At 42.6% G+C, this 27,765-nt stretch overlaps 5 protein-coding genes and 1 non-coding gene across 8 annotated transcripts in view; 2 read left to right on the top strand and 4 right to left on the bottom strand.

Annotated features, from left to right (window-relative positions):
- Positions 1-1,344, bottom strand: part of glrx5 (glutaredoxin 5 homolog (S. cerevisiae)) — a 2,800-nt gene extending 1,456 nt beyond the window's left edge. The window contains exon 1 of the mRNA XM_063495465.1: positions 933-1,344. Coding sequence (XP_063351535.1) covers positions 933-1,230 — 298 coding nt within the window. The 5' untranslated portion in view covers positions 1,231-1,344. The remainder of the gene's footprint in view (positions 1-932) is intronic.
- Positions 677-3,510, top strand: prkrip1 (PRKR interacting protein 1). Of its 2 annotated transcripts, none has more exons than XM_063495463.1 (2): positions 677-751; positions 1,611-3,510. In XM_063495463.1, exon 2 carries the CDS (start codon positions 1,681-1,683, stop codon positions 2,260-2,262), a length of 582 nt encoding a protein of 193 aa, XP_063351533.1. In that variant the 5' UTR covers positions 677-751; positions 1,611-1,680; the 3' UTR covers positions 2,263-3,510. The 2 variants fall into 2 exon arrangements, with proteins under 2 accessions (XP_063351533.1, XP_063351534.1); XM_063495464.1 differs by lacking the exon at positions 677-751 and adding an exon at positions 1,360-1,454.
- LOC134643929 (small Cajal body-specific RNA 13) lies at positions 2,761-3,036 on the top strand. The gene has a single exon (XR_010096439.1). It is a non-coding gene; the product is annotated as a small Cajal body-specific RNA 13 (non-coding RNA).
- Positions 3,511-4,448: 938 nt separating the features above from the next.
- On the bottom strand, positions 4,449-5,577 carry LOC134642915 (high choriolytic enzyme 1-like). Its single transcript, XM_063495000.1, has one exon. It carries the CDS (start codon positions 5,247-5,249, stop codon positions 4,452-4,454), a length of 798 nt encoding a protein of 265 aa, XP_063351070.1. The 5' UTR covers positions 5,250-5,577; the 3' UTR covers positions 4,449-4,451.
- A 3,202-nt stretch (positions 5,578-8,779) lies between these two features.
- On the bottom strand, positions 8,780-14,230 carry LOC134642953 (high choriolytic enzyme 1-like). 2 transcript variants are annotated; one of them, XM_063495065.1, is made up of 3 exons: positions 13,744-14,230; positions 9,695-9,710; positions 8,780-9,509 (listed from the first exon to the last, which is right to left on the bottom strand). In XM_063495065.1, the coding sequence occupies exons 1-3, from the start codon at positions 13,900-13,902 to the stop codon at positions 8,794-8,796; spliced, it is 891 nt and encodes a 296-aa protein (XP_063351135.1). In that variant the 5' UTR covers positions 13,903-14,230; the 3' UTR covers positions 8,780-8,793. The 2 variants fall into 2 exon arrangements, with proteins under 2 accessions (XP_063351135.1, XP_063351134.1); XM_063495064.1 differs by lacking the exon at positions 13,744-14,230 and having other exon boundaries at positions 8,780-9,763.
- Positions 14,231-17,343: 3,113 nt separating this feature from the next.
- Positions 17,344-18,442, bottom strand: LOC134642938 (high choriolytic enzyme 1-like). The gene has a single exon (XM_063495035.1). It carries the CDS (start codon positions 18,244-18,246, stop codon positions 17,449-17,451), a length of 798 nt encoding a protein of 265 aa, XP_063351105.1. The 5' UTR covers positions 18,247-18,442; the 3' UTR covers positions 17,344-17,448.
- Positions 18,443-27,765: the final 9,323 nt, after the last annotated feature.

Below are 27,765 nucleotides of genomic sequence, written 5' to 3' on the forward strand. Positions count from 1 at the left end.
TAGCAAAAGCACAAATCTCCACACTCACACACACAGCAAAGTGTCACCTCTCCAACCCAATTCAGATTTATTCATTTAGCACAACAACAGTGGCCTCGAGGCACTTTATACTGTAAAGTAAAGACCCTACAATAATGGAGAGAAAAATCCCAACAATCAGACGACCCTTATGAGCAAACCATTGATGAAAGAGGGAAGGATAAACTCCCTTTTAACAGGAAGGCACAACCAGGTTCAGTGAGGGGGCGGCCATCTGTGAGTGGTTGGGGGGTGAGGGGAGGAAGCCAGGAGAAAACACACTGTGGAAGAGCCTCTTCTCTTAACCACCCCCCCCCTCCCCCGCTCTTTTAAGCCCTTTAATATCAGTATTATATGTTTGTTAGTGTCCAGACGTGGCTGTAAAATACAATATTCAGGACTATATAACAATATATAAATTGATCCAATTGGCCATTATCAGGTATTTTACTCTAAACATGTGGTTAAAGTCTGAAAAGTGCGGGACACTTAGACAGGACTCCCACAACAGGAGCACATATTGCTGATGTCATCTTCCCTGCTCTCCGACATGTGTCGTGTCATTATTGGAACACTGGGGATCGAGTCAGTCCTGACAGAGCCCGGGACTTTGATACCGATGCTAACGTTCGGCTTACCCCGCCCTTTGGTGCTGCTGCACAACACTGATAAAAACTGGCCAGAGTGCCGTTGACAGCTATCCTAACCGAATGGCACGGCTGCTTTGAATGAGGTAATAATCAGGTTAAGTAGTTCACACACGACTCTGAGGGAACCCGACACTTCAAGGATGTTTAAATGAGCTGCACCCAGCATGTGACGCTTTTTCTGCCGGTTAGAAAGTAACCAAAACAGTACACGTTCACCTGAGAGGTGACAACCTGTTGCTGTCAGGCCGACTCCGGGTTACTGACCTTGTCTGAGGTCCTGGTCCTCCAACACGTTGTACGCAGCGTAGTTGTCCACGCCGTGCATCCGGAGGATCTGAACCACAGCGTTACTGAAGCCGCACATGGGCTGCGCCGGCGTCCCTTTCATAAACACCACCACTTTGTCCTTCTTCACCATCTCACCGAGGTTTTTCTGGAGATCCGCCGCCGAGCACAGGAGCCGGACTGAGGCCCACTGCGAGCGGCCGTCGGTTTGTCTGGGCACATAGACAGCCGAACCCGAGCGCAGACACCGAGCAGCGGATCGGAATAAATTGTTCATGGTTTGTGTTCAGTTATCTCGTTACAAAAGGAGAAGAAATGTCCTACAGACGGGCCAACCTAACTGTGAGAGAGTCGGAGTAAAACCAGCCAGTCAAAATACTGTCGCCTCACTGTTACGATGAGGGGCGTTTACGTGAACGGTGATTGGACAGCTTCGCCCACAAAATAAATCGAGTCTGATTTGCTAATGGTAGCGTCACACGTCATTCAACACCGGCGAACGTAAGACGTTTAAAGTTAGTATGTAACTTAGAAAATATAATAGTAACGATGTTACAATAAAAATAAGAATAATATGGCATTCACATGGCATGTATATGTATAGGGCATGTTTTCTTTGATAAAATAAAATATTATAATAAAAAGTGTTTTTTTCAGGTCACAGAAGCCGATAAGGACTTCCGGAGCATTTTACACTCACAGGAAGAAGAGGGTAACTGTTTGAAAGATGGCGGCGCCCACACAGAAGAATAACAAACCGGGGAAACCTGGAGGGAAGGAGGCTCAGCCTCTCATTATCGCCAAAACACAGGCGGAGGAACAGCGTCTGAAACTGGAGAAGTTGATGCGAAACCCAGATAAGCTCGCTCCTATCCCAGACCGACCCAAAGAATGGAACCCGCGAGCCCCGCCGGAGTTCGTCCGGGACGTGATGGGCTCCAGCGCGGGTGCAGGCAGCGGAGAGTTCCACGTTTATCGCCACCTCCGCCGCAGAGAGTACCAGAGACAGGACTTTCTGGACAAGATATCAGCGAAGCAAACTAAGGACGAGGAGTACCTGGAAAAACTGGAGCGGAACAAACAGGCCGCCGAAGAGAAGACAGCGAAGCGGCGGAAGAAGCGAGAGAAGATGAAGCAGAAGAAGCTCCTGGCGAAGAAAGCTAAACTTGAAACTAAAAGCAAGAAGGAGGGAGACGACAAGAGCTCCGAGAGCGAGGAGGAGGACGAAAGCAAGGATGAAGACGAGGAAGACGAAAGAGAAGCTGAGGATGACGCAGAAGCGCCCAGCTTCATCATGGGGAAGAAATGAACCCGTGAAACGTTGAAACTCCTCGCAGATGGACACACCAGCGATACTCAAAGCCTTTGAAAATAGAAGAGATGATTTGGACCCTGTGTGGTGAGCCCTGCAAACGAGAAGGTGGAACTGACCTGCTGCAAGGATTAAAAACATTTGTCGTTCATTAGCAGAGACACTTGGACTGCCTAGTTTAGTAGGCAGGAGATTCCACCGAGGGAAGGATTTTTGAAAGAAAAATTGTTCAGTGTAGTTATGCGTTATGCGTTTCCAGCCTTTGTCGTTGTTATATTTCAGTATGATTCAGGCTTATCTGCAGGGAAATCCAGCCTTGGTTTTAAGTTAGGAATTTTAACAGTATTTGGAAATAATCTATATTTCAATGTGCTAAATGTTTTGAAATAAAACTGAATAATAAAAACACCCAGGTGTTGTGCAAGTTGCTCACAATGAAACCCAACAGCCAAGATGATACTTAGACATGTGATTGATCCTTCGATGTTCTCCTCCTGTGCAGCCTTGTGAAGCTGCCCCTGGCTGAGCCTGTTGCCTGTGGGTACAACAAGGCTGCAGAAAGCAACTCAAAGAATGAAAAGGCGTGGCTCCTGGAGGCTCAGGAGTCTCACGTGCGATGTTCTTTGCACAGACCCCTGCCTTCCACGGTGGTGACGACCTCCCTCTGTAGCCGTCGCCTTTCTTGAGGCAGGTAGAGTAAAACCTGGCAGCCAGATATTGTCTGAAACAGGGGAAGCTCTTCCTGTCAGACACTGTTCAGCTGTCACACTGAAGCCTTTGAGGGTGAATTATTGCCGCTGCTGTTTAGTTTCAGCTATTAAAAACACTCAGAATGTTTGTTTGCTTCAGTGTAATAGCTTGCCTGTGCCTACTTGTTAGTTTGCTCCTTTAATACAAATAAGAATATAGCTGGAAGCCAGTCACTGCCTGGATTTGCTCCACTCCTTTCAATCAGGTTTTGGGTTTCTTTATTTATATGTATTTAGTTAGAAAATGTAGTCATTCCATCAACCTGAATCCTTGACTGATGCTGCAGACTAATGTTAGAAATGTATGTTATACTTTTACTTGTGCTCAGTATCACGTTCCCTGTTGAATTAAAAAAAGAAAAATGCAAATTTCTCCTAATCATATTAAATTCAAATTATTTCCTTTAAATGTGATACCTGAACATGTTTTAAAACAAAATTTGCTCTCTTCCTTTTTTGGTTTAAACTTTTTCTTTTATTTAACAAAATAGGCCAATGGGACTTCAAATAAAATGTATTTTTGGTCTTTTTATGGTCTGAAAGTCATTAAACAAATGTTTACCTAAATTCACAAAATATAAGAAGTGTTTCATTGAAAGAGCTGTTAATATGCACGTGGTTTATGATTTTAATTATCTCTTCAAAAATTCATCCTGTCAGAAGAGAAAAAGGATGTTTGATGTGCACTTGGGTTCCTGTTAGCTGTAGTGGCAGTAGTGAAACACATTTAGGTCTTAGGAGTGTATCTTTAATATATTACTGGATATTTTTATTTATGATTTATTTTTAATGCCTGATGAAGATCAGTTATAATTTTTTGACATTAGTTTTTTTTTCCTGCACAGCTGTTGTTCATTCAGGTGAGTTTTCAAACTAGCTGCTTATTATTTAACAAAAGATTCAACTTGAGAAAATGCATTTATTAGTTTTCAGCCCTCCTACATGTGTATATGTTTGCTGAGTTGTGCAGCTAAAGAAGAAGTCTCGCAACCTTTGATTTGACCTTCACAAAAGTAAACCAGTTAGGGAGTGGAAAGGAGTATTGAAGGAGTATTAAAATGTATTATTTTCATGTATAATTAACACGAGAGTTCTCTGTGCATATTATCACACTGTATTTGCATTATATAGTTTTTTGAATAGCGATGCATTGAGGAGGACATTTCCACAAGCCTGACTGTAGATACGGATTGGTGGAAGAAAAAGTAGAAAGGATGAAAGGTATAATGAGGTTAGAAAAGTCAAATCATAAAGAATGAAACATAAGTATTGGCGAGGAAATGAATCACTAATATCCAGCGTACCATTTTAATGCACTTTATTTATGTGTTTGACCTTACAGCTCATTATCTCCCTATAAAACACTTGTGAACACATAAGTGGAAGAACTTTTAGGAACAAATGAAAACTTCAAATCAGACAAGCTAACGTGTGTTTTCAGCAGCCGTACAGCAGGTTGATCCTCCTGATGTCCCAGTAGGACATGCCCTGCCTCTGGCCAATCTGGACGTTGGGGTTGGGGATGGGGGTGATGGTTTCCCTGCCATTGATGGAGAAGGCTGTTCTTTCATAGTGCATTACGGAGGAGTAGTCGTAGGGAGTGTTGAGGTTGTTGGTGTCCTGCTTGTCGAAGTTGTAGGCCATCTGTGGGTCGATGTTCTCCCAGTTGATCCTGACGTAGTAGTCGCGGTCGCTCCTGGTCTGCTCGTGCTGGAAGCCCAGAGCGTGGTTGGCCTCGTGCTGGACGACGCCAAAGTAGACGCAGCCCTGCCTGTTGAGAGACAGGACCTGTTTCCCTCCCTGTCTGCCCAGAGGAGAGAAGCATCCGTTCTGGCTCTCGATGCTGATGTAGTCCTTCTGGTTCTGACGGTCGACAAAGCGGACACAAGTCTGGCTGTGGAAGGACTGCAAGGCATTTCTGATCAGCTGCGTTTCCCCGCTGCTGTACTCACTGCTGATGGTGAAGGGAATCGTCACCAGGCCGTTGTTGTCTTTCTGCCACAGGCAGCTCTGGTAACTCTGGCATTTAATGGCATTTCTGCTTTTTGGAAGCAGGATGTCTCCTTCCAGCAGGATCTCATTGCTGCCGTTGTTTGCGGTCAGAATCCTGGTGGTGATATCGATGGTGTGGTCTTCCTCCACCTGGCCCTCTCCTCCTCCTCTTTCCTCCATGAGAGGATGAGCCTGAGAGAGGCCGAGCAGGAGCAGCAGCAGCAGGCTGACAGAGGGACTCATCTTCAGAGTGGGTCTGGTAGCTGTGGAGCTTCTTTGCAGAGCTGCTGTGGAGAGACTCCTCGGAGCTTCGTGTCTGACACAGTTGAGTCTCGGGTCTTTATACTCTCCTCTACAGGTGTGTCTGCAGGAGGATTATGGGCTGGGGTCCACATCGCTGGGCCTGAATAAACCTGAGAAGGGAGGACTGCACAGACAAACCTACTCTTTCAACATGCTGTGTTATGTCAGGTCTGTGGACGGATCAACACGGTTACTTTACTGGGTGGGACTTGTTTAACTACACATCAGAAACTTCTACAACTAAAAAGTCCTCAAATTCTCCATTTGCAACCACCTTTATTTTCACTTTTATTTTGGACAGTCAGATAATGCATATCTAAAAGTAATCTTTTCTCTGTTCTTCATCTGGCTGTTGTGTTTTTCTTCTCATTGACACACTTATCCAAATCCATCAGTCTGACCATAATATCTATAAACAAATATTTATATTTTATTAGCAGCATAAGTAATTTAGTTTGTAGTGCTACTGATAAATCATATTTGAGCAGGTTTTGGTGGCATGCAGGCAAACAGTCAAAGTCAAGAGCAAAAGCATTTACAGAAATTCAAGACACATTTATGGAATTTTCAAAATATATCTGCTTTCATAAATGACCATCAGAAAAATCTGAAGGTGTTGAACCAGAAATCCATCATTCCCTTTCTTGATATCTGAGATACACTGTAAGGGTTAGGCAAATAATAATGAGCGATCTTAAACAATGTGAGCTAAACTAGTCGGTGACGCTGTCAGATCTTTTGGGTGTCCTTTTAACTTCATGACTGACGTGTGGGCTTCTTTCTAGTTTGTCAACTGGCCAATAAAGGCCACATTAAATAATATAAAACTAAATAACATAAAAAAAACACGAAGAAACAAACAGAAAAGAAGAATGAATTTTAAAGGAAGCCTTTATTCTCTTTTATTCTCAGCTCCATGTTTTTATTCTTGCGCTTTACTAAAGTAATTTGCATGATTCACAGTTCAAAATAATCCCTATTTAGCTTTACTAGGCCATGCTACTGTCTGAAATAAGCCATTTTAGCTCCTCTGCATTTACCTCCACCAATCCTTTAGCCAGCTTCTCCATCCCTGGTCATACAACAGGTAGTCTGCACCTGGTAGACAAGTGTACGTTACACATACGTTGATCTTATTAATTGAAACCAGTAGCATATTTAGTATTGCTGTTTGCCATTGTAACACTTTAAATACGAAAGAAATAAAGAATAGTAGAAAGCACACTTTAATTATAATAATATTGAAAAGACATAGAATGAAAGGCTGAACAAAGTCAGTTTTCAGACATGAATACCAGGAGGAGTTGGAGGGGACTGGACTGAGACAGGGTGCCAAGTTCCTATTTCTCATGTGAAGCATAAAACAGAGACTGGCTACTGTGATACAGATTCACTATTATATATATTCAGCTTGGTTTAGTGCAGGGAGCTACATGGATGGAGACTGCATACAAAACACCCGCTCACTAGTGGTGACTGCTGCCTGCGCTATCTTCATATGAAAACACCAAAATCATACTAACTTTGTTCTTAGGGAGGGAGCTGGTTAAAGACCAGCCAATGTTGGATCTGACTGTGATCGACACTTGTGTTCTCACGTGCTTCTCTGTGGAGTAACTTATGGAATTGTGCAGCGCTGCAGTGAACGTGTGAAAAAAACCTGCAAAAACGCAGGAGGAAATGAAGGCAGAGACACTCGGGTCCAAAAGTTATTGGACACAGAGGCAATTTTTGTAGTTTTGCCTCTGTACACCACAGCGGACTTTAAAACAGTCAAGTTGTCATTGAAGCACTGACTTTTAGCTTTAATTCAACAGGGTCAACAAAAAAAATGTAACCAAATGTTTAGGAATTAATCAGTTTTTATACATAGTACCTCATTTTCAGAGGTCCTATATTAATTGAACTGCTAAGTGACACACAGTTTAGTGGTCAGGCGAGGCCTGCTCCCTTGTTGTTTCAAATGCAACATGCATAATATCTCAAGCTGATTTAAAGTGTTGTATTAGTATTTTATAGCTTTCATATAATTTTTATTTATGAGGTCTAAAAAGATGTCAGCACAAATGATGGAAGTTATCAGTGGGCTAAATAACCTTTCAGAGCCAGAGCACAAAATGACAGAATTATTTCCATGGTTAAGAAAAACTCACACAGCATGGAACCGAGTCAGGAACGCCCCCGAGGAGGCAGGCAAAGTCTGCAATCGAGAGACGTCTTCATGAATGAAAATACGGCAAATTTACAACAAGGTGCAAACCACTAGTTACACTCAAGAACAAGAAGGTCATTAGACTTGACCGGAAAACACGTAAAAGAAAAAAAATGGGCGGATAAAACTGGGATGAACCGTTACCAGAATGATGGGAGGAAAGAACTACGGAGGAGGAGGAGAAAAACAGCTGCATCATCTATCAGACGTGATGGAGTGATGCCATGGCTGCCAAGAACCAACTATTTAATGTTTATTGATTATGTATTTGCTAATAGAAGTAGCAGGATGAATTGAGGAGTACACAGGCCTATACTCTCTGCTCTGATTCAGCCATATGCTGCAAAAGTGATTGAATGGCGCTTTGAAGAAAAAATGGCTAAAGAGGTTGTCAAATAAAAAGCAACCCAAGAATTCCTCAAGGCAAAGAAATGGCATATTCTTCAGCCTGTTCTGAGGAATCAAAGTCTTCATTGGTGCAAGAATAGGAGCCTCTGTAAAATAAGGAAGATTTCTTTAAAGTATTATATGATCTTAGACATAATTGCACAATATATGAAGCAATTTCTTGCACAAAGATGTCAAATGCAGCAAATGTGATGCACACTAAAACTCATATTTTTGGAAGCAAGTTTTCCAGTTATTAAATACAAAAGTGAATGCCGAGAGAACGGCAAGCAAGCAACAATAGAAGGTGATTGCTGTGAAGGTCTACCAGGACATCTTAAGGATAGAAACTCACAATTAGGTGATGTCCATGGACTCTGGGTTCTAGATTTAGGCTGTCATTGAGTGTAAATGTTTGTCAGCCAAGTATTAAATACAGTCCTTATGATCCATATTCTAGCTTGTCTATGTAACTTTGACTCTCTGAAAATGGGGGAATGTGTATAAAATTGGATGCAGCTGTTAAACAGTTAAGCCATTACTTTGTAAAACCTCTTTGACTTAAAGCTGAACGTTTGCACTTTGATCAATCTTAATTGTTGCACCACTGTGTCGGTGTACAGAGCAAAACTACAAAATAAACTACGAACCTCAATGTAAATACCACTCACGAAATCAAGCCAACCATATTCAGCAAACTATTTTAATGCACTTTATTTTTTATATTTGACAAACTTATTTCACGCATAATTAACATGACTGAGGTCATTAACTTTCACTTCACAGAAACTGAAAACAAAATAAGCGTCAGTAACTTTTAAGTGATAATTGGAAAACAGTTTGCCATCAATGACCACTTCAAATCAGACAAGCTAACGTGTGTTTTCAGCAGCCGTACAGCAGGTTGATCCTCCTGATGTCCCAGTAGGACATGCCCTGCCTCTGGCCAATCTGGACGTTGGGGTTGGGGATGGGGGTGATGGTTTCCCTGCCATTGATGGAGAAGGCTGTTCTTTCATAGTGCATTACGGAGGAGTAGTCGTAGGGAGTGTTGAGGTTGTTGGTGTCCTGCTTGTCGAAGTTGTAGGCCATCTGTGGGTCGATGTTCTCCCAGTTGATCCTGACGTAGTAGTCGCGGTCGCTCCTGGTCTGCTCGTGCTGGAAGCCCAGAGCGTGGTTGGCCTCGTGCTGGACGACGCCAAAGTAGACGCAGCCCTGCCTGTTGAGAGACAGGACCTGCTTCCCTCCCTGTCTGCCCAGAGGAGAGAAGCATCCGTTCTGGCTCTCGATGCTGATGTAGTCCTTCTGGTTCTGACGGTCGACAAAGCGGACACAAGTCTGGCTGTGGAAGGACTGCAAGGCATTTCTGATCAGCTGCGTTTCCCCGCTGCTGTACTCACTGCTGATGGTGAAGGGAATCGTCACCAGGCCGTTGTTGTCTTTCTGCCACAGGCAGCTCTGGTAACTCTGGCATTTAATGGCATTTCTGCTTTTTGGAAGCAGGATGTCTCCTTCCAGCAGGATCTCATTGCTGCCGTTGTTTGCGGTCAGAATCCTGGTGGTGATATCGATGGTGTGGTCTTCCTCCACCTGGCCCTCTCCTCCTCCTCTTTCCTCCATGAGAGGATGAGCCTGAGAGAGGCCGAGCAGGAGCAGCAGCAGCAGGCTGACAGAGGGACTCATCTTCAGAGTGGGTCTGGTAGCTGTGGAGCTTCTTTGCAGAGCTGCTGTGGAGAGACTCCTCGGAGCTTCGTGTCTGACACAGTTGAGTCTCGGGTCTTTATACTCTCCTCTACAGGTGTGTCTGCAGGAGGATTATGGGCTGGGGTCCACATCGCTGGGCCTGAATAAACCTGAGAAGGGAGGACTGCACAGACAAACCTACTCTTTCAACATGCTGTGTTATGTCAGGTCTGTGGACGGATCAACACAGTTACTTTACTGGGTGGGACTTGTTTAACTACACATCAGAAACTTCTACAACTAAAACTAAGGTCATTTTTTTGGAGTTAAATACAAACTGGTAGCACAAAGCATTCTACCAAAATAAATGCTAAACCAAATCACTTTGTTGAGAATTCAGTGCTCCTCTAACAGATCTCTTCTTGGCGATAATTTATCAGAATTTCAGGAGTGAGACAACACTTCATACACTCCCATTCTGGTTCTTCATCTATGTATGACCCCCTGCATTACAATCTGTTCTCATTTGCCCCACCCTCCCTCCTTCCCATTTCCAGTCAAGCCACATCTCATTACTACATTGGGAGCCTCCTGTGCTGGGAGCTGCTGTCAGTCCACTTTGAGGCCTTCCCCCAAACTTGGCTTTAATTCATGCTCACATCATTTTCCATCATCTACTAGAAATGCTGTCAAATCTAAATGTAGATGTGGTTCCAGCTAGTGAATTTCCATGGCTTTAAGGATCTTGCTCAGCAATGGTTACCTTCTTGTGGTCAGATATTTTCTGAAACACGAGAGGCTTTTCCTGTCAGATTAATTCATCCATTGATTCTCTCCCACTTATCCTTATCAGGGTTGTGAGATGGCTGGAGATTAGCCCTCCTAGGCTCCCATCCAAACGTAAACAGGCCCAACAATGCTTAGCTTTCAAGAGAGGACAAGCTCAGGCAAGATCAAGCATGCTCAAGGTGGTAAAGCCACACACCCAGTTGAATCCAGTTCAATTCAAGTAAATTCAAACTACATGCTTTATTGTAAAGGAAAGTTTATAGCTTGATGTTAACAGTAGAAAGGATGTCTTTCTTACAATTCCAAACTGGGAACTGGTTCCTGTCAGGGCTCTGTGTGCGGGCAGGCGGGGAGGAGGATCCAAGTGCAGGACTCAAACACAGAATTGTAACTTAAAACCTCAGCTTTATTGCTGGCATGAAAACGAAACATAAACTGAGCAATGGTACTGAATACTGAATAACTGAAGCACTGACACGGAAACACACAGGCACAATCTGATGGTACGACGCGACACCGAGCACGGGAAAACACAGGGCTTATATACACAGGGTAGTAATGAGGGAATGGGCAACAGGAGGGAGACACAGCTGGGAGAGATCAGGACTAACGAGACAGGGGAAACAAAGCAGCACACACTAACATAAGACAAAGACTTTCACAATAAAACAGGAAACATGAAACACTACTCAAAGACACGGACTCAACACAGAGACAGACAGAACATGACACATGGAACTGAACTATACATGAAACCACAATTCCTAAAACATGGATAACAGAAACATGAAACTCTAATAATCATCACCATCACAAGAGAATAAGAAAACAATCCATCATTCAAAATTAAACCAAACCATAACTCAAAATACTGGGTCCAACAGACCCAGAACCGTGACAGTTCCACAGAAGAGGGGCCTGAAAGCTGAAGGCTCTGCCTCCCATTTTACTTTGAAATACTGTTGGAACCACAAGTAATCCTTACAGTGTGAGAGTGAAGTGATCTATTGGGGTGTTATGGTACTATGAGGTCTTTAAGGTCAGATGGGGTCTGTTTATTCAAGTCCTTGTATGTGAAGAGAAGGACTTTAAATTGAATTCTGGATTTAACATGGAGCCAATGAAGAGAAGTCAGTATTGGAGAAATATGCTTTTCTTATTCTAGTCCCTGTCAGGACTCTGTGAAGCCTTCAGTTGATCCACAATGCTGCAGCCAGAGTTTTTAGGACGTCCTGTTAATAACAAGTTAGAGCAGTCCAGCCTAGATGTAATAAATGCATGAACTAGTTTATCATCAGAGAGGATGCTTCTAATTTTAGAGATATTTTTTAAATGTGAGAAAGCAGACTTATTATTTGTTTAATATGTGCATTGAAGGACATGTCCTGGTCAAAAATGACTCCAAGGTTCCTCACAGTGTTACTGGAGGCCAAGGTAATGCCATCCAGAGTAAGAATCTGGTTAGATACCATATTTCTAAGATTTTCAGGGCCGAGTACAATAACCTCAGTTTGATTTGAATTAAGAAGCAGAAAGTTAGCGGCCATCCAGGTCTTTATGTCTTTAAGACATTCCTGCAGTTTAACTAATTGGTGTGTGTTATCTGGCTTCATGGATAGATAGAGCTGGGTGTCATCAGCATAGCAGTGAAAATGTATGCTATGTCTTCTAATGATACTGCCTAAGGGAAGCATGTATAATGTAAACAGAATTGGTCCTAGCACTGAACCCTGTGGAACTCCATAATTAACCTCAGTGTGTGAAGAGGACTCTCCATTTACATGTACAAATTGGAGTCTATTAGATAGATATGATACAAACCACTGCAGTGCAGTACCTGTAATACCTACAGCGTGTTCTAATCGCTCTAATAGGATATTATGGTCGACAGTATCGAACGCTGCACTGAGGTCTAGCAGGACAAGCACAGAGATGAGTCCACTGTCAGAGGCCATAAGAAGATCATTTGTAACCTTCACTAAAGCTGTTTCTGTGCTGTGATGAGCTCTGAAACCTGACTGAAACTCTTCAAATAAGCCATTCCTCTGCAGATGATCTGTTAGCTGTTTGACAACTACTCTTTCAAGGATTGTTTTCTGATAAAAGAAAGGTTGGAAATGAGCCTATAGTTAACCATGACAGCTTATTCAAGTGGTGTTTTGAGTAATGCAGTAATTACTTCCATCTTAAGAGTTTGTGTTACATAGCCTAATAACTGAGATATTAATCATATTTAAGATTGGAGTATTAGAGGAATGGGGTCTAATAGACATGTTTTTGAAGCAAGTAAATATTAAAGTGTTTGCTCACAAAGATCAATCTGAGAAAATATTCTAAATAAATATCAGTAGTTTTGAAAGTTACTGGAGGTAATGATGTGCTACTTTTAGTCATTATGCAAATGTTTTGTTTCTAAGGTTGGGGAATTTAGCTGAGACTAGTCACTTGGATGAGTGTCGAAACATTTCTCCCATTGAAAACACTTCGTAGCATCATCATCAGTTGACATAATAGGGCTCATTAACGCCCTGTAATATTTTATCAGTGAAATTGAAGAAACAAACAAACATGAAACAAAGAGGCTCCACTAACGTTTAGTCTTATTTTATTTATGTGTTTGACCTTACAGCTCATTATCTCCCTATAAAACACTTGTGAACACATAAGTGGAAGAACTTTTGGGAACAAATGAAAACTTCAAATCAGACAAGCTAACGTGTGTTTTCAGCAGCCGTACAGCAGGTTGATCCTCCTGATGTCCCAGTAGGACATGCCCTGCCTCTGGCCAATCTGGACGTTGGGGTTGGGGATGGGGGTGATGGTTTCCCTGCCATTGATGGAGAAGGCTGTTCTTTCATAGTGCATTACGGAGGAGTAGTCGTAGGGAGTGTTGAGGTTGTTGGTGTCCTGCTTGTCGAAGTTGTAGGCCATCTGTGGGTCGATGTTCTCCCAGTTGATCCTGACGTAGTAGTCGCGGTCGCTCCTGGTCTGCTCGTGCTGGAAGCCCAGAGCGTGGTTGGCCTCGTGCTGGACGACGCCAAAGTAGACGCAGCCCTGCCTGTTGAGAGACAGGACCTGTTTCCCTCCCTGTCTGCCCAGAGGAGAGAAGCATCCGTTCTGGCTCTCGATGCTGATGTAGTCCTTCTGGTTCTGACGGTCGACAAAGCGGACACAAGTCTGGCTGTGGAAGGACTGCAAGGCATTTCTGATCAGCTGCGTTTCCCCGCTGCTGTACTCACTGCTGATGGTGAAGGGAATCGTCACCAGGCCGTTGTTGTCTTTCTGCCACAGGCAGCTCTGGTAACTCTGGCATTTAATGGCATTTCTGCTTTTTGGAAGCAGGATGTCTCCTTCCAGCAGGATCTCATTGCTGCCGTTGTTTGCGGTCAGAATCCTGGTGGTGATATCGATGGTGTGGTCTTCCTCCACCTGGCCCTCCCCTCCTCCTCTTTCCTCCATGAGAGGATGAGCCTGAGAGAGGCCGAGCAGGAGCAGCAGCAGCAGGCTGACAGAGGGACTCATCTTCAGAGTGGGTCTGGTAGCTGTGGAGCTTCTTTGCAGAGCTGCTGTGGAGAGACTCCTCGGAGCTTCGTGTCTGACACAGTTGAGTCTCGGGTCTTTATACTCTCCTCTACAGGTGTGTCTGCAGGAGGATTATGGGCTGGGGTCCACATCGCTGGGCCTGAATAAACCTGAGAAGGGAGGACTGCACAGACAAACCTACTCTTTCAACATGCTGTGTTATGTCAGGTCTGTGGACGGATCAACACGGTTACTTTACTGGGTGGGACTTGTTTAACTACACATCAGAAACTTCTACAACTAAAAAGTCCTCAAATTCTCCATTTGCAACCACCTTTATTTTCACTTTTATTTTGGACAGTCAGATAATGCATATCTAAAAGTAATCTTTTCTCTGTTCTTCATCTGGCTGTTGTGTTTTTCTTCTCATTGACACACTTATCCAAATCCATCAGTCTGACCATAATATCTATAAACAAATATTTATATTTTATTAGCAGCATAAGTAATTTAGTTTGTAGTGCTACTGATAAATCATATTTGAGCAGGTTTTGGTGGCATGCAGGCAAACAGTCAAAGTCAAGAGCAAAAGCATTTACAGAAATTCAAGACACATTTATGGAATTTTCAAAATATATCTGCTTTCATAAATGACCATCAGAAAAATCTGAAGGTGTTGAACCAGAAATCCATCATTCCCTTTCTTGATATCTGAGATACACTGTAAGGGTTAGGCAAATAATAATGAGCGATCTTAAACAATGTGAGCTAAACTAGTCGGTGACGCTGTCAGATCTTTTGGGTGTCCTTTTAACTTCATGACTGACGTGTGGGCTTCTTTCTAGTTTGTCAACTGGCCAATAAAGGCCACATTAAATAATATAAAACTAAATAACATAAAAAAAACACGAAGAAACAAACAGAAAAGAAGAATGAATTTTAAAGGAAGCCTTTATTCTCTTTTATTCTCAGCTCTATATTTTTATTCTTGTGCTTTACTAAAGTAATTTGCATGATTCACAGTTCAAAATAATCCCTATTTAGCTTTACTAGGCCATGCTACTGTCTGAAATAAGCCATTTTAGCTCCTCTGCATTTACCTCCACCAATCCTTTAGCCAGCTTCTCCATCCCTGGTCATACAACAGGTAGTCTGCACCTGGTAGACAAGTGTACGTTACACATACGCTGATCTTATTAATTGAAACCAGTAGCATATTTAGTATTGCTGTTTGCCATTGTAACACTTTAAATACGAAAGAAATAAAGAATAGTAGAAGGCACAATTTAATTATAATAATATTGAAAAGAAATTGAATGAAAGGCTGAACAAAGTCAGTTTTCAGACATGAATACCAGGAGGAGTTGGAGGGGACTGGACTGAGACAGGGTGCCAAGTTCCTATTTCTCATGTGAAGCATAAAACAGAGACTGGCTACTGTGATACAGATTCACTATTATATATATATTCAGCTTGGTTTAGTGCAGGGAGCTACATGGATGGAGACTGCATACAAAACACCCGCTCACTAGTGGTGACTGCTGCCTGCGCTATCTTCATATGAAAACACCAAAATCATACTAACTTTGTTCTTAGGGAGGGAGCTGGTTAAAGACCAGCCAATGTTGGATCTGACTGTGATCGACACTTGTGTTCTCACGTGCTTCTCTGTGGAGTAACTTATGGAAATGTGCAGCGCTGCAGTGAACGTGTGAAAAAAACCTGCAAAAACGCAGGAGGAAATGAAGGCAGAGACACTCGGGTCCAAAAGTTATTGGACACAGAGGCAATTTTTGTAGTTTTGCCTCTGTACACCACAGCGGACTTTAAAACAGTCAAGTTGTCATTGAAGCACTGACTTTTAGCTTTAATTCAACAGGGTCAACAAAAAAAATGTAACCAAATGTTTAGGAATTAATCAGTTTTTATACATAGTACCTCATTTTCAGAGGTCCTATATTAATTGAACTGCTAAGTGACACACAGTTTAGTGGTCAGGCGAGGCCTGCTCCCTTGTTGTTTCAAATGCAACATGCATAATATCTCAAGCTGATTTAAAGTGTTGTATTAGTATTTTATAGCTTTCATATAATTTTTATTTATGAGGTCTAAAAAGATGTCAGCACAAATGATGGAAGTTATCAGTGGGCTAAATAACCTTTCAGAGCCAGAGCACAAAATGACAGAATTATTTCCATGGTTAAGAAAAACTCACACAGCATGGAACCGAGTCAGGAACGCCCCCGAGGAGGCAGGCAAAGTCTGCAATCGAGAGACGTCTTCATGAATGAAAATACGGCAAATTTACAACAAGGTGCAAACCACTAGTTACACTCAAGAACAAGAAGGTCATTAGACTTGACCGGAAAACACGTAAAAGAAAAAAAATGGGCGGATAAAACTGGGATGAACCGTTACCAGAATGATGGGAGGAAAGAACTACGGAGGAGGAGGAGAAAAACAGCTGCATCATCTATCAGACGTGATGGAGTGATGCCATGGCTGCCAAGAACCAACTATTTAATGTTTATTGATTATGTATTTGCTAATAGAAGTAGCAGGATGAATTGAGGAGTACACAGGCCTATACTCTCTGCTCTGATTCAGCCATATGCTGCAAAAGTGATTGAATGGCGCTTTGAAGAAAAAATGGCTAAAGAGGTTGTCAAATAAAAAGCAACCCAAGAATTCCTCAAGGCAAAGAAATGGCATATTCTTCAGCCTGTTCTGAGGAATCAAAGTCTTCATTGGTGCAAGAATAGGAGCCTCTGTAAAATAAGGAAGATTTCTTTAAAGTATTATATGATCTTAGACATAATTGCACAATATATGAAGCAATTTCTAGCACAAAGATGTCAAATGCAGCAAATATGATGCACACTAAAACTCATATTTTTGGAAGCAAGTTTTCCAGTTATTAAATACAAAAGTGAATGCCGAGAGAACGGCAAGCAAGCAACAATAGAAGGTGATTGCTGTGAAGGTCTACCAGGACATCTTAAGGATAGAAACTCACAATTAGGTGATGTCCATGGACTCTGGGTTCTAGATTTAGGCTGTCATTGAGTGTAAATGTTTGTCAGCCAAGTATTAAATACAGTCCTTATGATCCATATTCTAGCTTGTCTATGTAATTTTGACTCTCTGAAAATGGGGGAATGTGTATAAAATTGGATGCAGCTGTTAAACAGTTAAGCCATTACTTTGTAAAACCTCTTTGACTTAAAGCTGAACGTTTGCACTTTGATCAATCTTAATTGTTGCACCACTGTGTCGGTGTACAGAGCAAAACTACAAAATAAACTACGAACCTCAATGTAAATACCACTCACGAAATCAAGCCAACCATATTCAGCAAACTATTTTAATGCACTTTATTTTTTATATTTGACAAACTTATTTCACGCATAATTAACATGACTGAGGTCATTAACTTTCACTTCACAGAAACTGAAAACAAAATAAGCGTTAGTAACTTTTAAGTGATAATTGGAAAACAGTTTGCCATCAATGACCACTTCAAATCAGACAAGCTAACGTGTGTTTTCAGCAGCCGTACAGCAGGTTGATCCTCCTGATGTCCCAGTAGGACATGCCCTGCCTCTGGCCAATCTGGACGTTGGGGTTGGGGATGGGGGTGATGGTTTCCCTGCCATTGATGGAGAAGGCTGTTCTTTCATAGTGCATTACGGAGGAGTAGTCGTAGGGAGTGTTGAGGTTGTTGGTGTCCTGCTTGTCGAAGTTGTAGGCCATCTGTGGGTCGATGTTCTCCCAGTTGATCCTGACGTAGTAGTCGCGGTCGCTCCTGGTCTGCTCGTGCTGGAAGCCCAGAGCGTGGTTGGCCTCGTGCTGGACGACGCCAAAGTAGACGCAGCCCTGCCTGTTGAGAGACAGGACCTGTTTCCCTCCCTGTCTGCCCAGAGGAGAGAAGCATCCGTTCTGGCTCTCGATGCTGATGTAGTCCTTCTGGTTCTGACGGTCGACAAAGCGGACACAAGTCTGGCTGTGGAAGGACTGCAAGGCATTTCTGATCAGCTGCGTTTCCCCGCTGCTGTACTCACTGCTGATGGTGAAGGGAATCGTCACCAGGCCGTTGTTGTCTTTCTGCCACAGGCAGCTCTGGTAACTCTGGCATTTAATGGCATTTCTGCTTTTTGGAAGCAGGATGTCTCCTTCCAGCAGGATCTCATTGCTGCCGTTGTTTGCGGTCAGAATCCTGGTGGTGATATCGATGGTGTGGTCTTCCTCCACCTGGCCCTCTCCTCCTCCTCTTTCCTCCATGAGAGGATGAGCCTGAGAGAGGCCGAGCAGGAGCAGCAGCAGCAGGCTGACAGAGGGACTCATCTTCAGAGTGGGTCTGGTAGCTGTGGAGCTTCTTTGCAGAGCTGCTGTGGAGAGACTCCTCGGAGCTTCGTGTCTGACACAGTTGAGTCTCGGGTCTTTATACTCTCCTCTACAGGTGTGTCTGCAGGAGGATTATGAGCTGGGGTCCACATCGCTGGGCCTGAATAAACCTGAGAAGGGAGGACTGCACAGACAAACCTACTCTTTCAACATGCTGTGTTATGTCAGGTCTGTGGACGGATCAACAGAGTTACTTTACTGGGTGGGACTTATTTAACCACAAACCTCAAACAAACCAAAATAAGGCTATTTCTATGATTAATATCAGTGGAGAGCACAAAGAACACGTCATGTTATACCCGCGGGGAAACAGCTACAATATTTAGATGAAATGCAAATAACAATATTCACAATATTTACATCATCTTCACAGTGAAAGACAACACCAGGGTGTCCCAGAAAACAGGGATCAATTTTTTGATTATATAGAATTAACTGCTTGTTGAACAAAGTTATTATAGTTTTGTATTTCTGTAATAAATATTTTTTAGCTTAATTTTTAATTGTTTCTGTCTTAGTTTTGGGTTTTTGGAAATGAATGTTTCATGTGAGTATCAGTCATTGCTGCAGGAAATGTTAGAGGTAAATTCCAGTGCTATCAAACTTGACAAACACTTTGTCAAATCTCTCTGAAAAGATTTGTAATTTTCTGTTTTTCTTTCTTTAACTGATTAATACATTACAGGAACGTCAGAGCAAACCTTGGCTCCCTCTGCTCGTACCTTTAACCTGAGCCAGGTAAGCTATGAAGAAATATGTGTATTTACTTTAATGAATCATTCACTCATGAGATCTTCTGGACGACATCCTTAACGTCTATACGTGAAAACAGAAACCACAGCGAGTTCTTACATGCAAACAGACCCCTGGACATGGAGTGACCACCACCACATACAGGATTTCATAAACCACAGACTTGCAGTTGGGTTCACACTGTGCTTGGGGGAGTGGTGCGAGAACGCGTCAGAGGGAGGTTTCAGCGTGTTGGGGCAAGATACACCGCCTCTCTTTTGCCTTTACTTCAACATTAGTGTTTAAGGAAACCGTGGAGTGACTCTGATTGCTGACATTTTGACTTATTCTCACTTTTTATCTCCATAATGGATCATGTGCTAAGAGTCTAAACGAGAATGCAGGACAACTGGGATTCACAGACAAACTCCGCGAGCGAGCTCAATGATAAATACACATCTCAAGGTACAGTCTTATCCTGGTGGGTTTTAATTACTTAAATAACTGTGTATACAGGCCACCTTTGAAAAGAATACAAAAAAGGACCATCATTGCTCTCCTGCTTTCTTAACTGCATTCTTAGGGAATTTTCCAGGTAGGTATTCTTGGCTTCGTGTCATTTGATTGCCCAATCATTTAGTGTTTTAGTATCAAATTTTTAATTATTATAAAAATGTTCCTTCTCCAGCACTGTTCAGTTGGGTTTCATGTAAACTATCTATCTATAAAATAGAGTATGGACATTTAATTACTAAATACCTCAATATTCTGCATTCTTCTTAGATTAACACTGACTCAACATTAAAACCAGCTGCCTCGTATCGTATCAATCTCTATCCTGCTCTGACGTGCCATGACATAGACACAGGTCACTTGTTGCTCTGCAGTTAAAAGCACCAGGGCACTGGACCTGGATCTTTTGCGTTCTTGTGGTTGCAGGGTGGGGCCTCGGTGGATCAGAATAATTCTGGTGCCTCCTGTGGATACTGATTGGGATACACTACATCAGATTGGGATCATGTTTGGGAGGCTAGGTCAGTGCCTGGGGCTATTATTCTTTCTTCTGTGGCCTGGTGGGGCACAGTGTCTCGCTCCTGTCAGAGTGCTGTGGGTGTGCACAGGTTATTTGGTCCACAGCAATGTTTAGGGTGGCTAGTGAGTGCTAAAAGCTAATTGATTTACTAATATTTGTCACAATAACAACCATACGAATAAAGCACCAAAGATTTCCCATTACACTGCGTTCCATTAAAGTTATGGCTGATCACTGCTGATGCCATTTTCATGTTTTATTGAAATATTGGTGTACTAAGGCCAAGGCCCAGTTTTCTCTTCCTCAGATGAACGAAAAGCAGTGCAGAAGAGAACCTTCACCAGGTGGATGAATGTGTTTCTGCAGAGAGTAAGGCACAAATCAGTTTTTGCTCATCAGATCACTCTGAAAAAAATGTGGTTATCAATGAGGGTCATGCTTTTTCCCCCCAGCGGGACCCTCCTATTGAAGTGCACGACCTGTTCACAGACATTCAGGATGGCAAAATACTCATGGGCCTGTTGGAGGAGCTGTCTGGGTGCAGACTAGTAAGAATCATGCTGTTCAATGGACAAATGTGATGCCAAGAAAGATTTAGCCAAAGCCTGTTTAAATGTGGCCACTGCAAACGTAGCAGGAGTCCTGGAAGCAGAGACATTGGGAGCACAGTTCCTGTGAAAAAGAGTTTGCTTTTATGGCCAGAGATAGGAAATGTTTTAATTACTGCTGATGTCATTTTCTGTTTTTTTGTTTAATTAGTCTCAAGCCTAACGCTTAGTCAAAGCCAAGCCAGCAGTTTCTCCCAGTTTACTGGCTTCATGCTAAGCTGTTGGTTGTAACGTCATTGTTCAGGGTTGGTATATAAATGGGACCAGTCTTCTTAACAGCAATAAAATCAACCAGCTCATTTCCCCAAACAGTGATAATGTTTTAAGTATTTCTCGTCTAACTTTGTTAGCTTTATAGGTTTAGGTCTTCCTCTCATCGCATCTTCAGACTTAACAACATTTCCAAGGCCTTGGTCTTTCTGGATGACAGACATGTGAGCATGTTTCCTTGTAGATTCAGTGACATTGCTCTGACATGTATGAATGACATGATTTCAAATCAGGAATAACAAGATTGTGATCGATGTTTCCTTGTTATCTCCCAGGTAAAGCTGCTTGGCATTGATGCTTCTGGAATTGCTGATGGTAAACCATCTGTTGTTCTTCACCTTGTTTGGAGCATCATCTTGCATTTTCAGGTTGGATTTATCATCTATGAGTCAAATGTCTTAATGTATTATCTTACTTCTTGCCCAGCCATTTATCACTGACTCATACCTCTGTGTTACTCCTACACAGGTAAAGGAGGTGATGGGAGGCCTCCAGAAGCATTTGTCTTCCAGCCTTTCCGCCTTGTCAATGAGCAGTTATCCATCCTCTAATGACCTCTCACCCCAGCCAAGTGACACTGGCTCATACTCTTGCAGCACTCTGCCAAGTAAAGGCAGGAAGGCTGGCAGGGAAGCAAAGTATCATGGGAAAGCAATCAAGGTGCTCCTGCAATGGGTCCAAAGATGCACATCAAAGTGAGCATAAAAAGATCAAAACACGTACAAAGTCATTTAAATAACACTGAGCCCAAACATATTCCCACTCAAACACAATGAATGAAACAAAATGTCAGCAGGTTACTTCATCCTCTGAGGTCTAATAGGTGGTAAACTTATCCTAACCCTACATCAGCCCAAAATTAGCTTTCTTGTTAGAAATCAGAATAGTTTTAGATTGAGCTGGAATGATGGCTAACACTTGTCATTTAATTAAATGGCATTTTAAAATTTTTGCAGGTACGGGGTGGACGTGAATGACTTTGGGAAGAGCTGGAAGAGCGGCTTGGCATTTCTTGCTTTGGTTAAGTCCATAAACCCAGTCATGGTTGATCTGAGGGAAAGCTTTCATCGAGATCCAGTGGAAAACATCCGGCAGGCTTTCATGATAGCCCATCACAGCTTGGATGTACCTCCACTGCTGGAGCCTGAAGGTAAAAGATTTCTCATATTAGGTGAAAAAAAATCACCACGTTGATTATGTGTTGAGTTATGAGAGATTTCCTTTCAGTTTACAGCAAACTGTAAACATGAGAACAAGTCTTCTTTAAATGCATATACGAAATTCAAGCCCAGGGGGATGACAAGACAAATCGAAATGAATGAATTTTTCTCTGAGGTGAACGTATAGCGGATGGAGAAAAGGCACAAGCTGGTGCACAAAAAATCAACAGCATACAGGAAGCTGTCAGACACCACAGGACAGCCCCACAGCTCCGGATGTCACAGAATCAACCATGGACTTATTTATTTATTTGAAGAGTTCAGAAAAATGTCCTAACTCAGGAACATGAAAAATGTATAAAATGAGAGTCATGTGGCTTCACAATGTCTCTAGAGAAAGCCTCAAATATCAAATGTTATATCTCTTGCAATATTTAGTTAACATAAATTAGTCAGTGTTGAAATTTCAAATAAATTGCTTATGTGGGTGTTGTTTATTACAATAAATAATATGCTATGCAGAAAAAATTGTAGTCCTGAAGAAAAGGACTTGTTTTGTCATTGAATAAATGAGGAGTGGGTTTGATATAAGTAGAAACCTGTGAAAAACATACAGGCTGACTGACCCTGCTTTATCGCTCTTATAGAGACCATTACATGTTATAAACAAAAAAACTTAGCAACTAGCGACCAAGAGCATAAACTGATAAGGAAAGTGATTACTGACATCAAAAACAAAGAAGCTGGAGGGTCATTTTTCACAGACATCCCCACACAGACAGGCTCCATTCCTGGGATGACACCTGCCAACCACCAGCCTCCCACCTCCTGACCATCAGGACCCTGAACTCCAGCAGGTCTCTTGGAACCCACACCCAGACCTGACTCAACCAACCATCCCCTAACCACCAGGAACCTTCACCTCCACAGGGCCACACGATATGCAGATTATTATTTCGAGGGGCAAAGTGGTACATATACAGCACGTTTCCAAGCAGTAAAGGGTATATGTGGTTCAGTCCCTGGCTCCCCCAGTCTGCATGCCAAGTATCCTTGGGCAACATACTCACCCCTGGCTGCTCTCTGATGCATCCATCACAGTGTGAATGAGTGTGAATGTTAGTGAGCACTTAAAAGCATAGAAGGCAGTGCTTGTGTGATTGGGTGAACACACACACACACACACACACACACACACACACACACACACACACACACACACACACACACACACACACACACACACACACACACACATGTCTGGTTTGCTATCCTCGTGGGGACATCCCATTGACATAATGCTTTCCCTAGCCCCTTACCCTAACAATAACCATTAAAAATGAATGCCTAACCCTAACCCTTACCCTAAACCTAACCATAGCCTAATTGTAACCCTGACAGTAAAACCGCATTTTGAGTGTGAAAATTGCTTTCAACCCCGAGGGGACCTGGATTTTGGTCCCCACGGTGCAGAAAGTCCCCACCAGGATAGTAAAAGTCAGATTTTGGTCCCCACCAGGATAGTACGAACCCGTACACACACACACACACACACACACACACACACACACACACACACACACACACACACACACACACACACACACACACACACACACACACACACACACACACACACAGACTTGTGTTTTTAAGTGTTTTATGATTTTTTTTAATCGTTCCCTGCAGATGTGACGTGCACTTCACCAGACGAGCAGTCCATCATTACCTACGTCTCTATGTTCCCAAAGTGTCACTCAGGCATAGATGAGGTTAGTGCTGCACAAGTTCACTTTCACTACAGTCTCACAGCGAGGTAGATATAGAAAAAAGAAAGAACTGCATTTATATCTCTCAGTTATTCTTGAAACTCCCACCGGCCGCCCGTCATCTTAGCTTAGAGACTCGGAACAGGTGAAGCAGAGAGCGTCGCTGTTTCCTCACGTAGCAAAGTCCTACTGTATACCTGAAAGTCTGAATCAAAAGGTGTCTTTATTTAGAAAATGTAGTTTAGCAATTGTTTTTTTTTTTTTTTAAATAAGTGACATCAGTGTACAAATTAGTAAAATAGTTTTTGAGGGGATTTTTACATAAAAACATTGATATTCAGAACAATTACAGATAAATGGCATACTAAGAAGGACTAATGATATATAAATGACAAATTAAGCACTTACTAATACCTTAATAGTGTGACATTATTATATGCTAGCAGTATTTCTTTGGTTCTGTGAATATCACTGACATGCTTATATTACAGGCTCCCACACCAGATATTGACATTCCCGAGATTCCCAGTTTTGGATCACTTGAGTCAGTCAGCTTTGAAGAGACTGACGCTGATGTTCCAGAAGTCCAGGTGTTGCTGAAAGGCTTGGAGAAGAGCAGCGAGCAGCTTCTGTGGAAGCGTTGGTCTCGGAGATCTTCAGGAAGTCCCCGTTCTCCGTCCTGTCACACAAATGGAACAGCTACCTCCGACCAACCTGCTGGGACTGCTTCAGACTCACATTACAAAAAAAGGAAAGGCAGTGGACGAAGCACTTTACAGCCACCCAGTCCTCTGGATGCTGGCATAGTTAGCCAGGAGGTCCGACTGTGGTTGGACAGTGGACTGGATCAAGGCTACAACAAGCGACGAGCAGAAAGCTGCTATTCTTTAAGCTCTGAGGAAGGAATCTACAGCTTACCATCGCTCGATTCAGATGAGGAGGATGCATATAGCTACATCCTAGAGCTGAATAAAGATGTGTTTCAACCATATAATCAGCTGAAAAGACAAGTACCAAAGGTCAAAGAGGAAACAGCAGAGGAAATGAAAGAAGAATCCAAATATCAGGAAGGCTCCCTTTTACAAAAGGCTGATTTTGAGCTTGAATCAGCCCAGTCAGTGGTGCACAGGAAGTTTGATTTTGACAAAAATGAAAGAAATCTCAGAAAAATGACACACGGTGGAGCAGCGCTTGACTTTAAGCCAGAGGGTGAAAGTAGAAGCACAGAGGAGCATGAAGAGGAGAGGGCTAATAGAGGACAGAGCAATGATGATGGTGATTATTGTGAGAAGGAAAGGGGGAAAAAGATGGAAAATGCAAAAATGTTCAAGAATGGGGTCGACAAAACAGAGGACAATGCAGCGGAAGCGACTGTTGAAGTGGCCCGTTGGCAGGAAGACACTGAGGACGGAAGAGATGGAGAGCTTTCCAAAAAATGTGGACAGGTGGGAGGGCAGGATTTAGGGAATGAAAGCAAAGATGCTGCTGTGATAAAAGAAGATAGGAAGAAAATCACAAATTCAGAAAGTTTTAAGGGTGAAGTAAATGGAAAAATAATAACTGATGAGGCTGCCTGTGAAGTCAGAAGTGACACAGAAGAAGAAAGTGGCAGGAAGTGTAAAGAAGAAAAAATGAGAGACACTGATGACGTGATCAATTCAGCAGAGTCTGGGTTTGTTAAAACAGCAGCTGGAGAGGAGGGAGCGGAGATCACGACAACAACGACAGAGCACGATGGTGAGGAGGGTCCCAGAACACGCACACTCCGTGATAAAAACAAGAACTGGCCTCCTGCCTGCAGTTCAACCCCTCAGTCACCCAGGTAACAATTTATCAGTAAAAATATAATTCACCACTTTGCTGCCACATTTGCCAAATCTTCCAGTTTACTGTGACTCAGTAATAACACTGCTAACAGAGACAGAAGTGTTCGTTAAATGTCTGAAACAACGGGGCTTTCACACACATGATGAGCATCGTTTCCTTTTACAGCTGCTGTTCACTTGCTGTTTCTCTTGTATTGCAGCATAAAGCGAGTAAATACTGTCGCATTACTGTCAAAGGGTCTTTGTGCAAACAGCAGCCTTGGAAGCGCTCAGTCACAGTGTGTGTTCATGGCCCAGAGGAATATTTCTATAGAGGCCGTGTTTTTCAGTTCAATAGTGCCACATACTGATGAAGGGGGGAGTGGGCAGAGACATCAGGCTGCTCATGGTTTTAAGAACTAACAAACTCATGTCTAAAGCATTTACCTGGCTAAACAGTCAAGTATTGTCACCCTGAGAAGTTTGAGTTATTAGTGTTTTATATATGAAATATAAAACATGCTTCACTTTCGAGCATGTTTTAGGATTTCTATTAAGTCACAGGGCTGCTTAAAGTTAACTTAAAGTCTGATGCATGTTGGTTCCCATTTGGCAAATGAGCCAGTCCCAGAATGCTATTTATTGTAATTTAGCCATAGAAAATAAGGTAAAGAGTTAACATGGATATGATATTGTTAAAGCTTCTGTTTGGATAAACACTATAAAAAGATATCTGCATTTGAATGTATCTGTAGTTTTTGCGATTTCGATGTGGTTGCTTTAATGTGTGCAGTACCTTAACCTCACACTCCTCTGTTTGTCTCCAGCGGTGATGAAGGATCCATTCTTCAGCCTTTAGCAGCCTCTTGTGGTGTAACCCTGTTAGAGCTGGAAATGCTCTTGGTCTGGTGGATCCTGCTGTACTGCTGCCTCATCCTCACAAGTCAGATGAACCTCTGAGTCTCACTGCAGCACAAGCTTCTTATTCCGACATGCTCGTGAGGCCATTTGCCACTAATGAGGCAAACAGTGACACATAAGGCTGGACTGACTCTTCATCTGTGACACAGTTTCCTAAAGACGGCATTTAAGCAGATACACAGAATAATCTGATAAGACTCTGGGACATAGTTTCAGATAAAGCTAAATCCTGTAATCCCCATTGTTACACAGACTTTCAGCTGCTTGGTCTTGCACCACACTTATTATCAGAAATGGTTTGGGGGCTTTTTTTTTTTTTTTTTGCTGAACACATGTCCAAAAATTGATTTTCCTAGAAAAACGACTCCTTTTTGAAATTCACTTGACAAAATCGACCACACGGTGGCACTGCAGCATCGCAGCGACCTTCTTATTTGACAAACTGTCTATACAGCATTCTGTTGCCTGCTGAAGATCCCATGTGACCTGCTGTTTAATTAGAAGCTGTATTGACAAGTGAAGATTAAGCTGATAATACTTAATGAGCACTTTGGCATTTCACAGGCTCTCACTGTGTCACTTATGGCTTACAGTGTGGACCGCTTTATTGTCTTCATCTCGGATGCTGCCTGAGTTCAAGCTTATTTTTTACCACAGGCTTTCTCCGTGATATTTTTTGTGACCATCTGATACAAACAATAAACCAGCTGCTTGATGTGTGCGCATGTGATCCACTCATAAACATAGAATAGATGTTGTCATTTTAAGCAGTTTAGACTATAATGCCTTTTGGAATACCACAGTGACAATAGAGTGAAACAGAAGTATGCATTAGTTGCGTAAGTCTTCAAACTCCACGTTGAAGAGAAAGTGTATTAAGTTGGGGGTCGAATGAGTATTCTCTGTCCTCTCTGCCCCCCAAATACTCAAACATTCACTGCTGGTCAAATTCTAAGAATTTAAAAACACACTGCCATTGTTTGCTTAGAGCATTACCCCTGGGTCGAAAGCTCAGCCCTGGAGATCGATATACTTTCAACACCGCCACCCCCACACCGAGCCACGAGAACAACACTCCCCCAAAGCAAGGGGTTTGTTGGTGTTATGTACGGTCAAGCCAGGAGAGAAGCAGCAATGATGTCTGCTGTGTGTAGTTTTATA

The sequence above is a fragment of the Pelmatolapia mariae genome, linkage group LG15 (assembly GCF_036321145.2).
Source record: "Pelmatolapia mariae isolate MD_Pm_ZW linkage group LG15, Pm_UMD_F_2, whole genome shotgun sequence".
Lineage (NCBI taxonomy): Eukaryota > Metazoa > Chordata > Actinopteri > Cichliformes > Cichlidae > Pelmatolapia > Pelmatolapia mariae.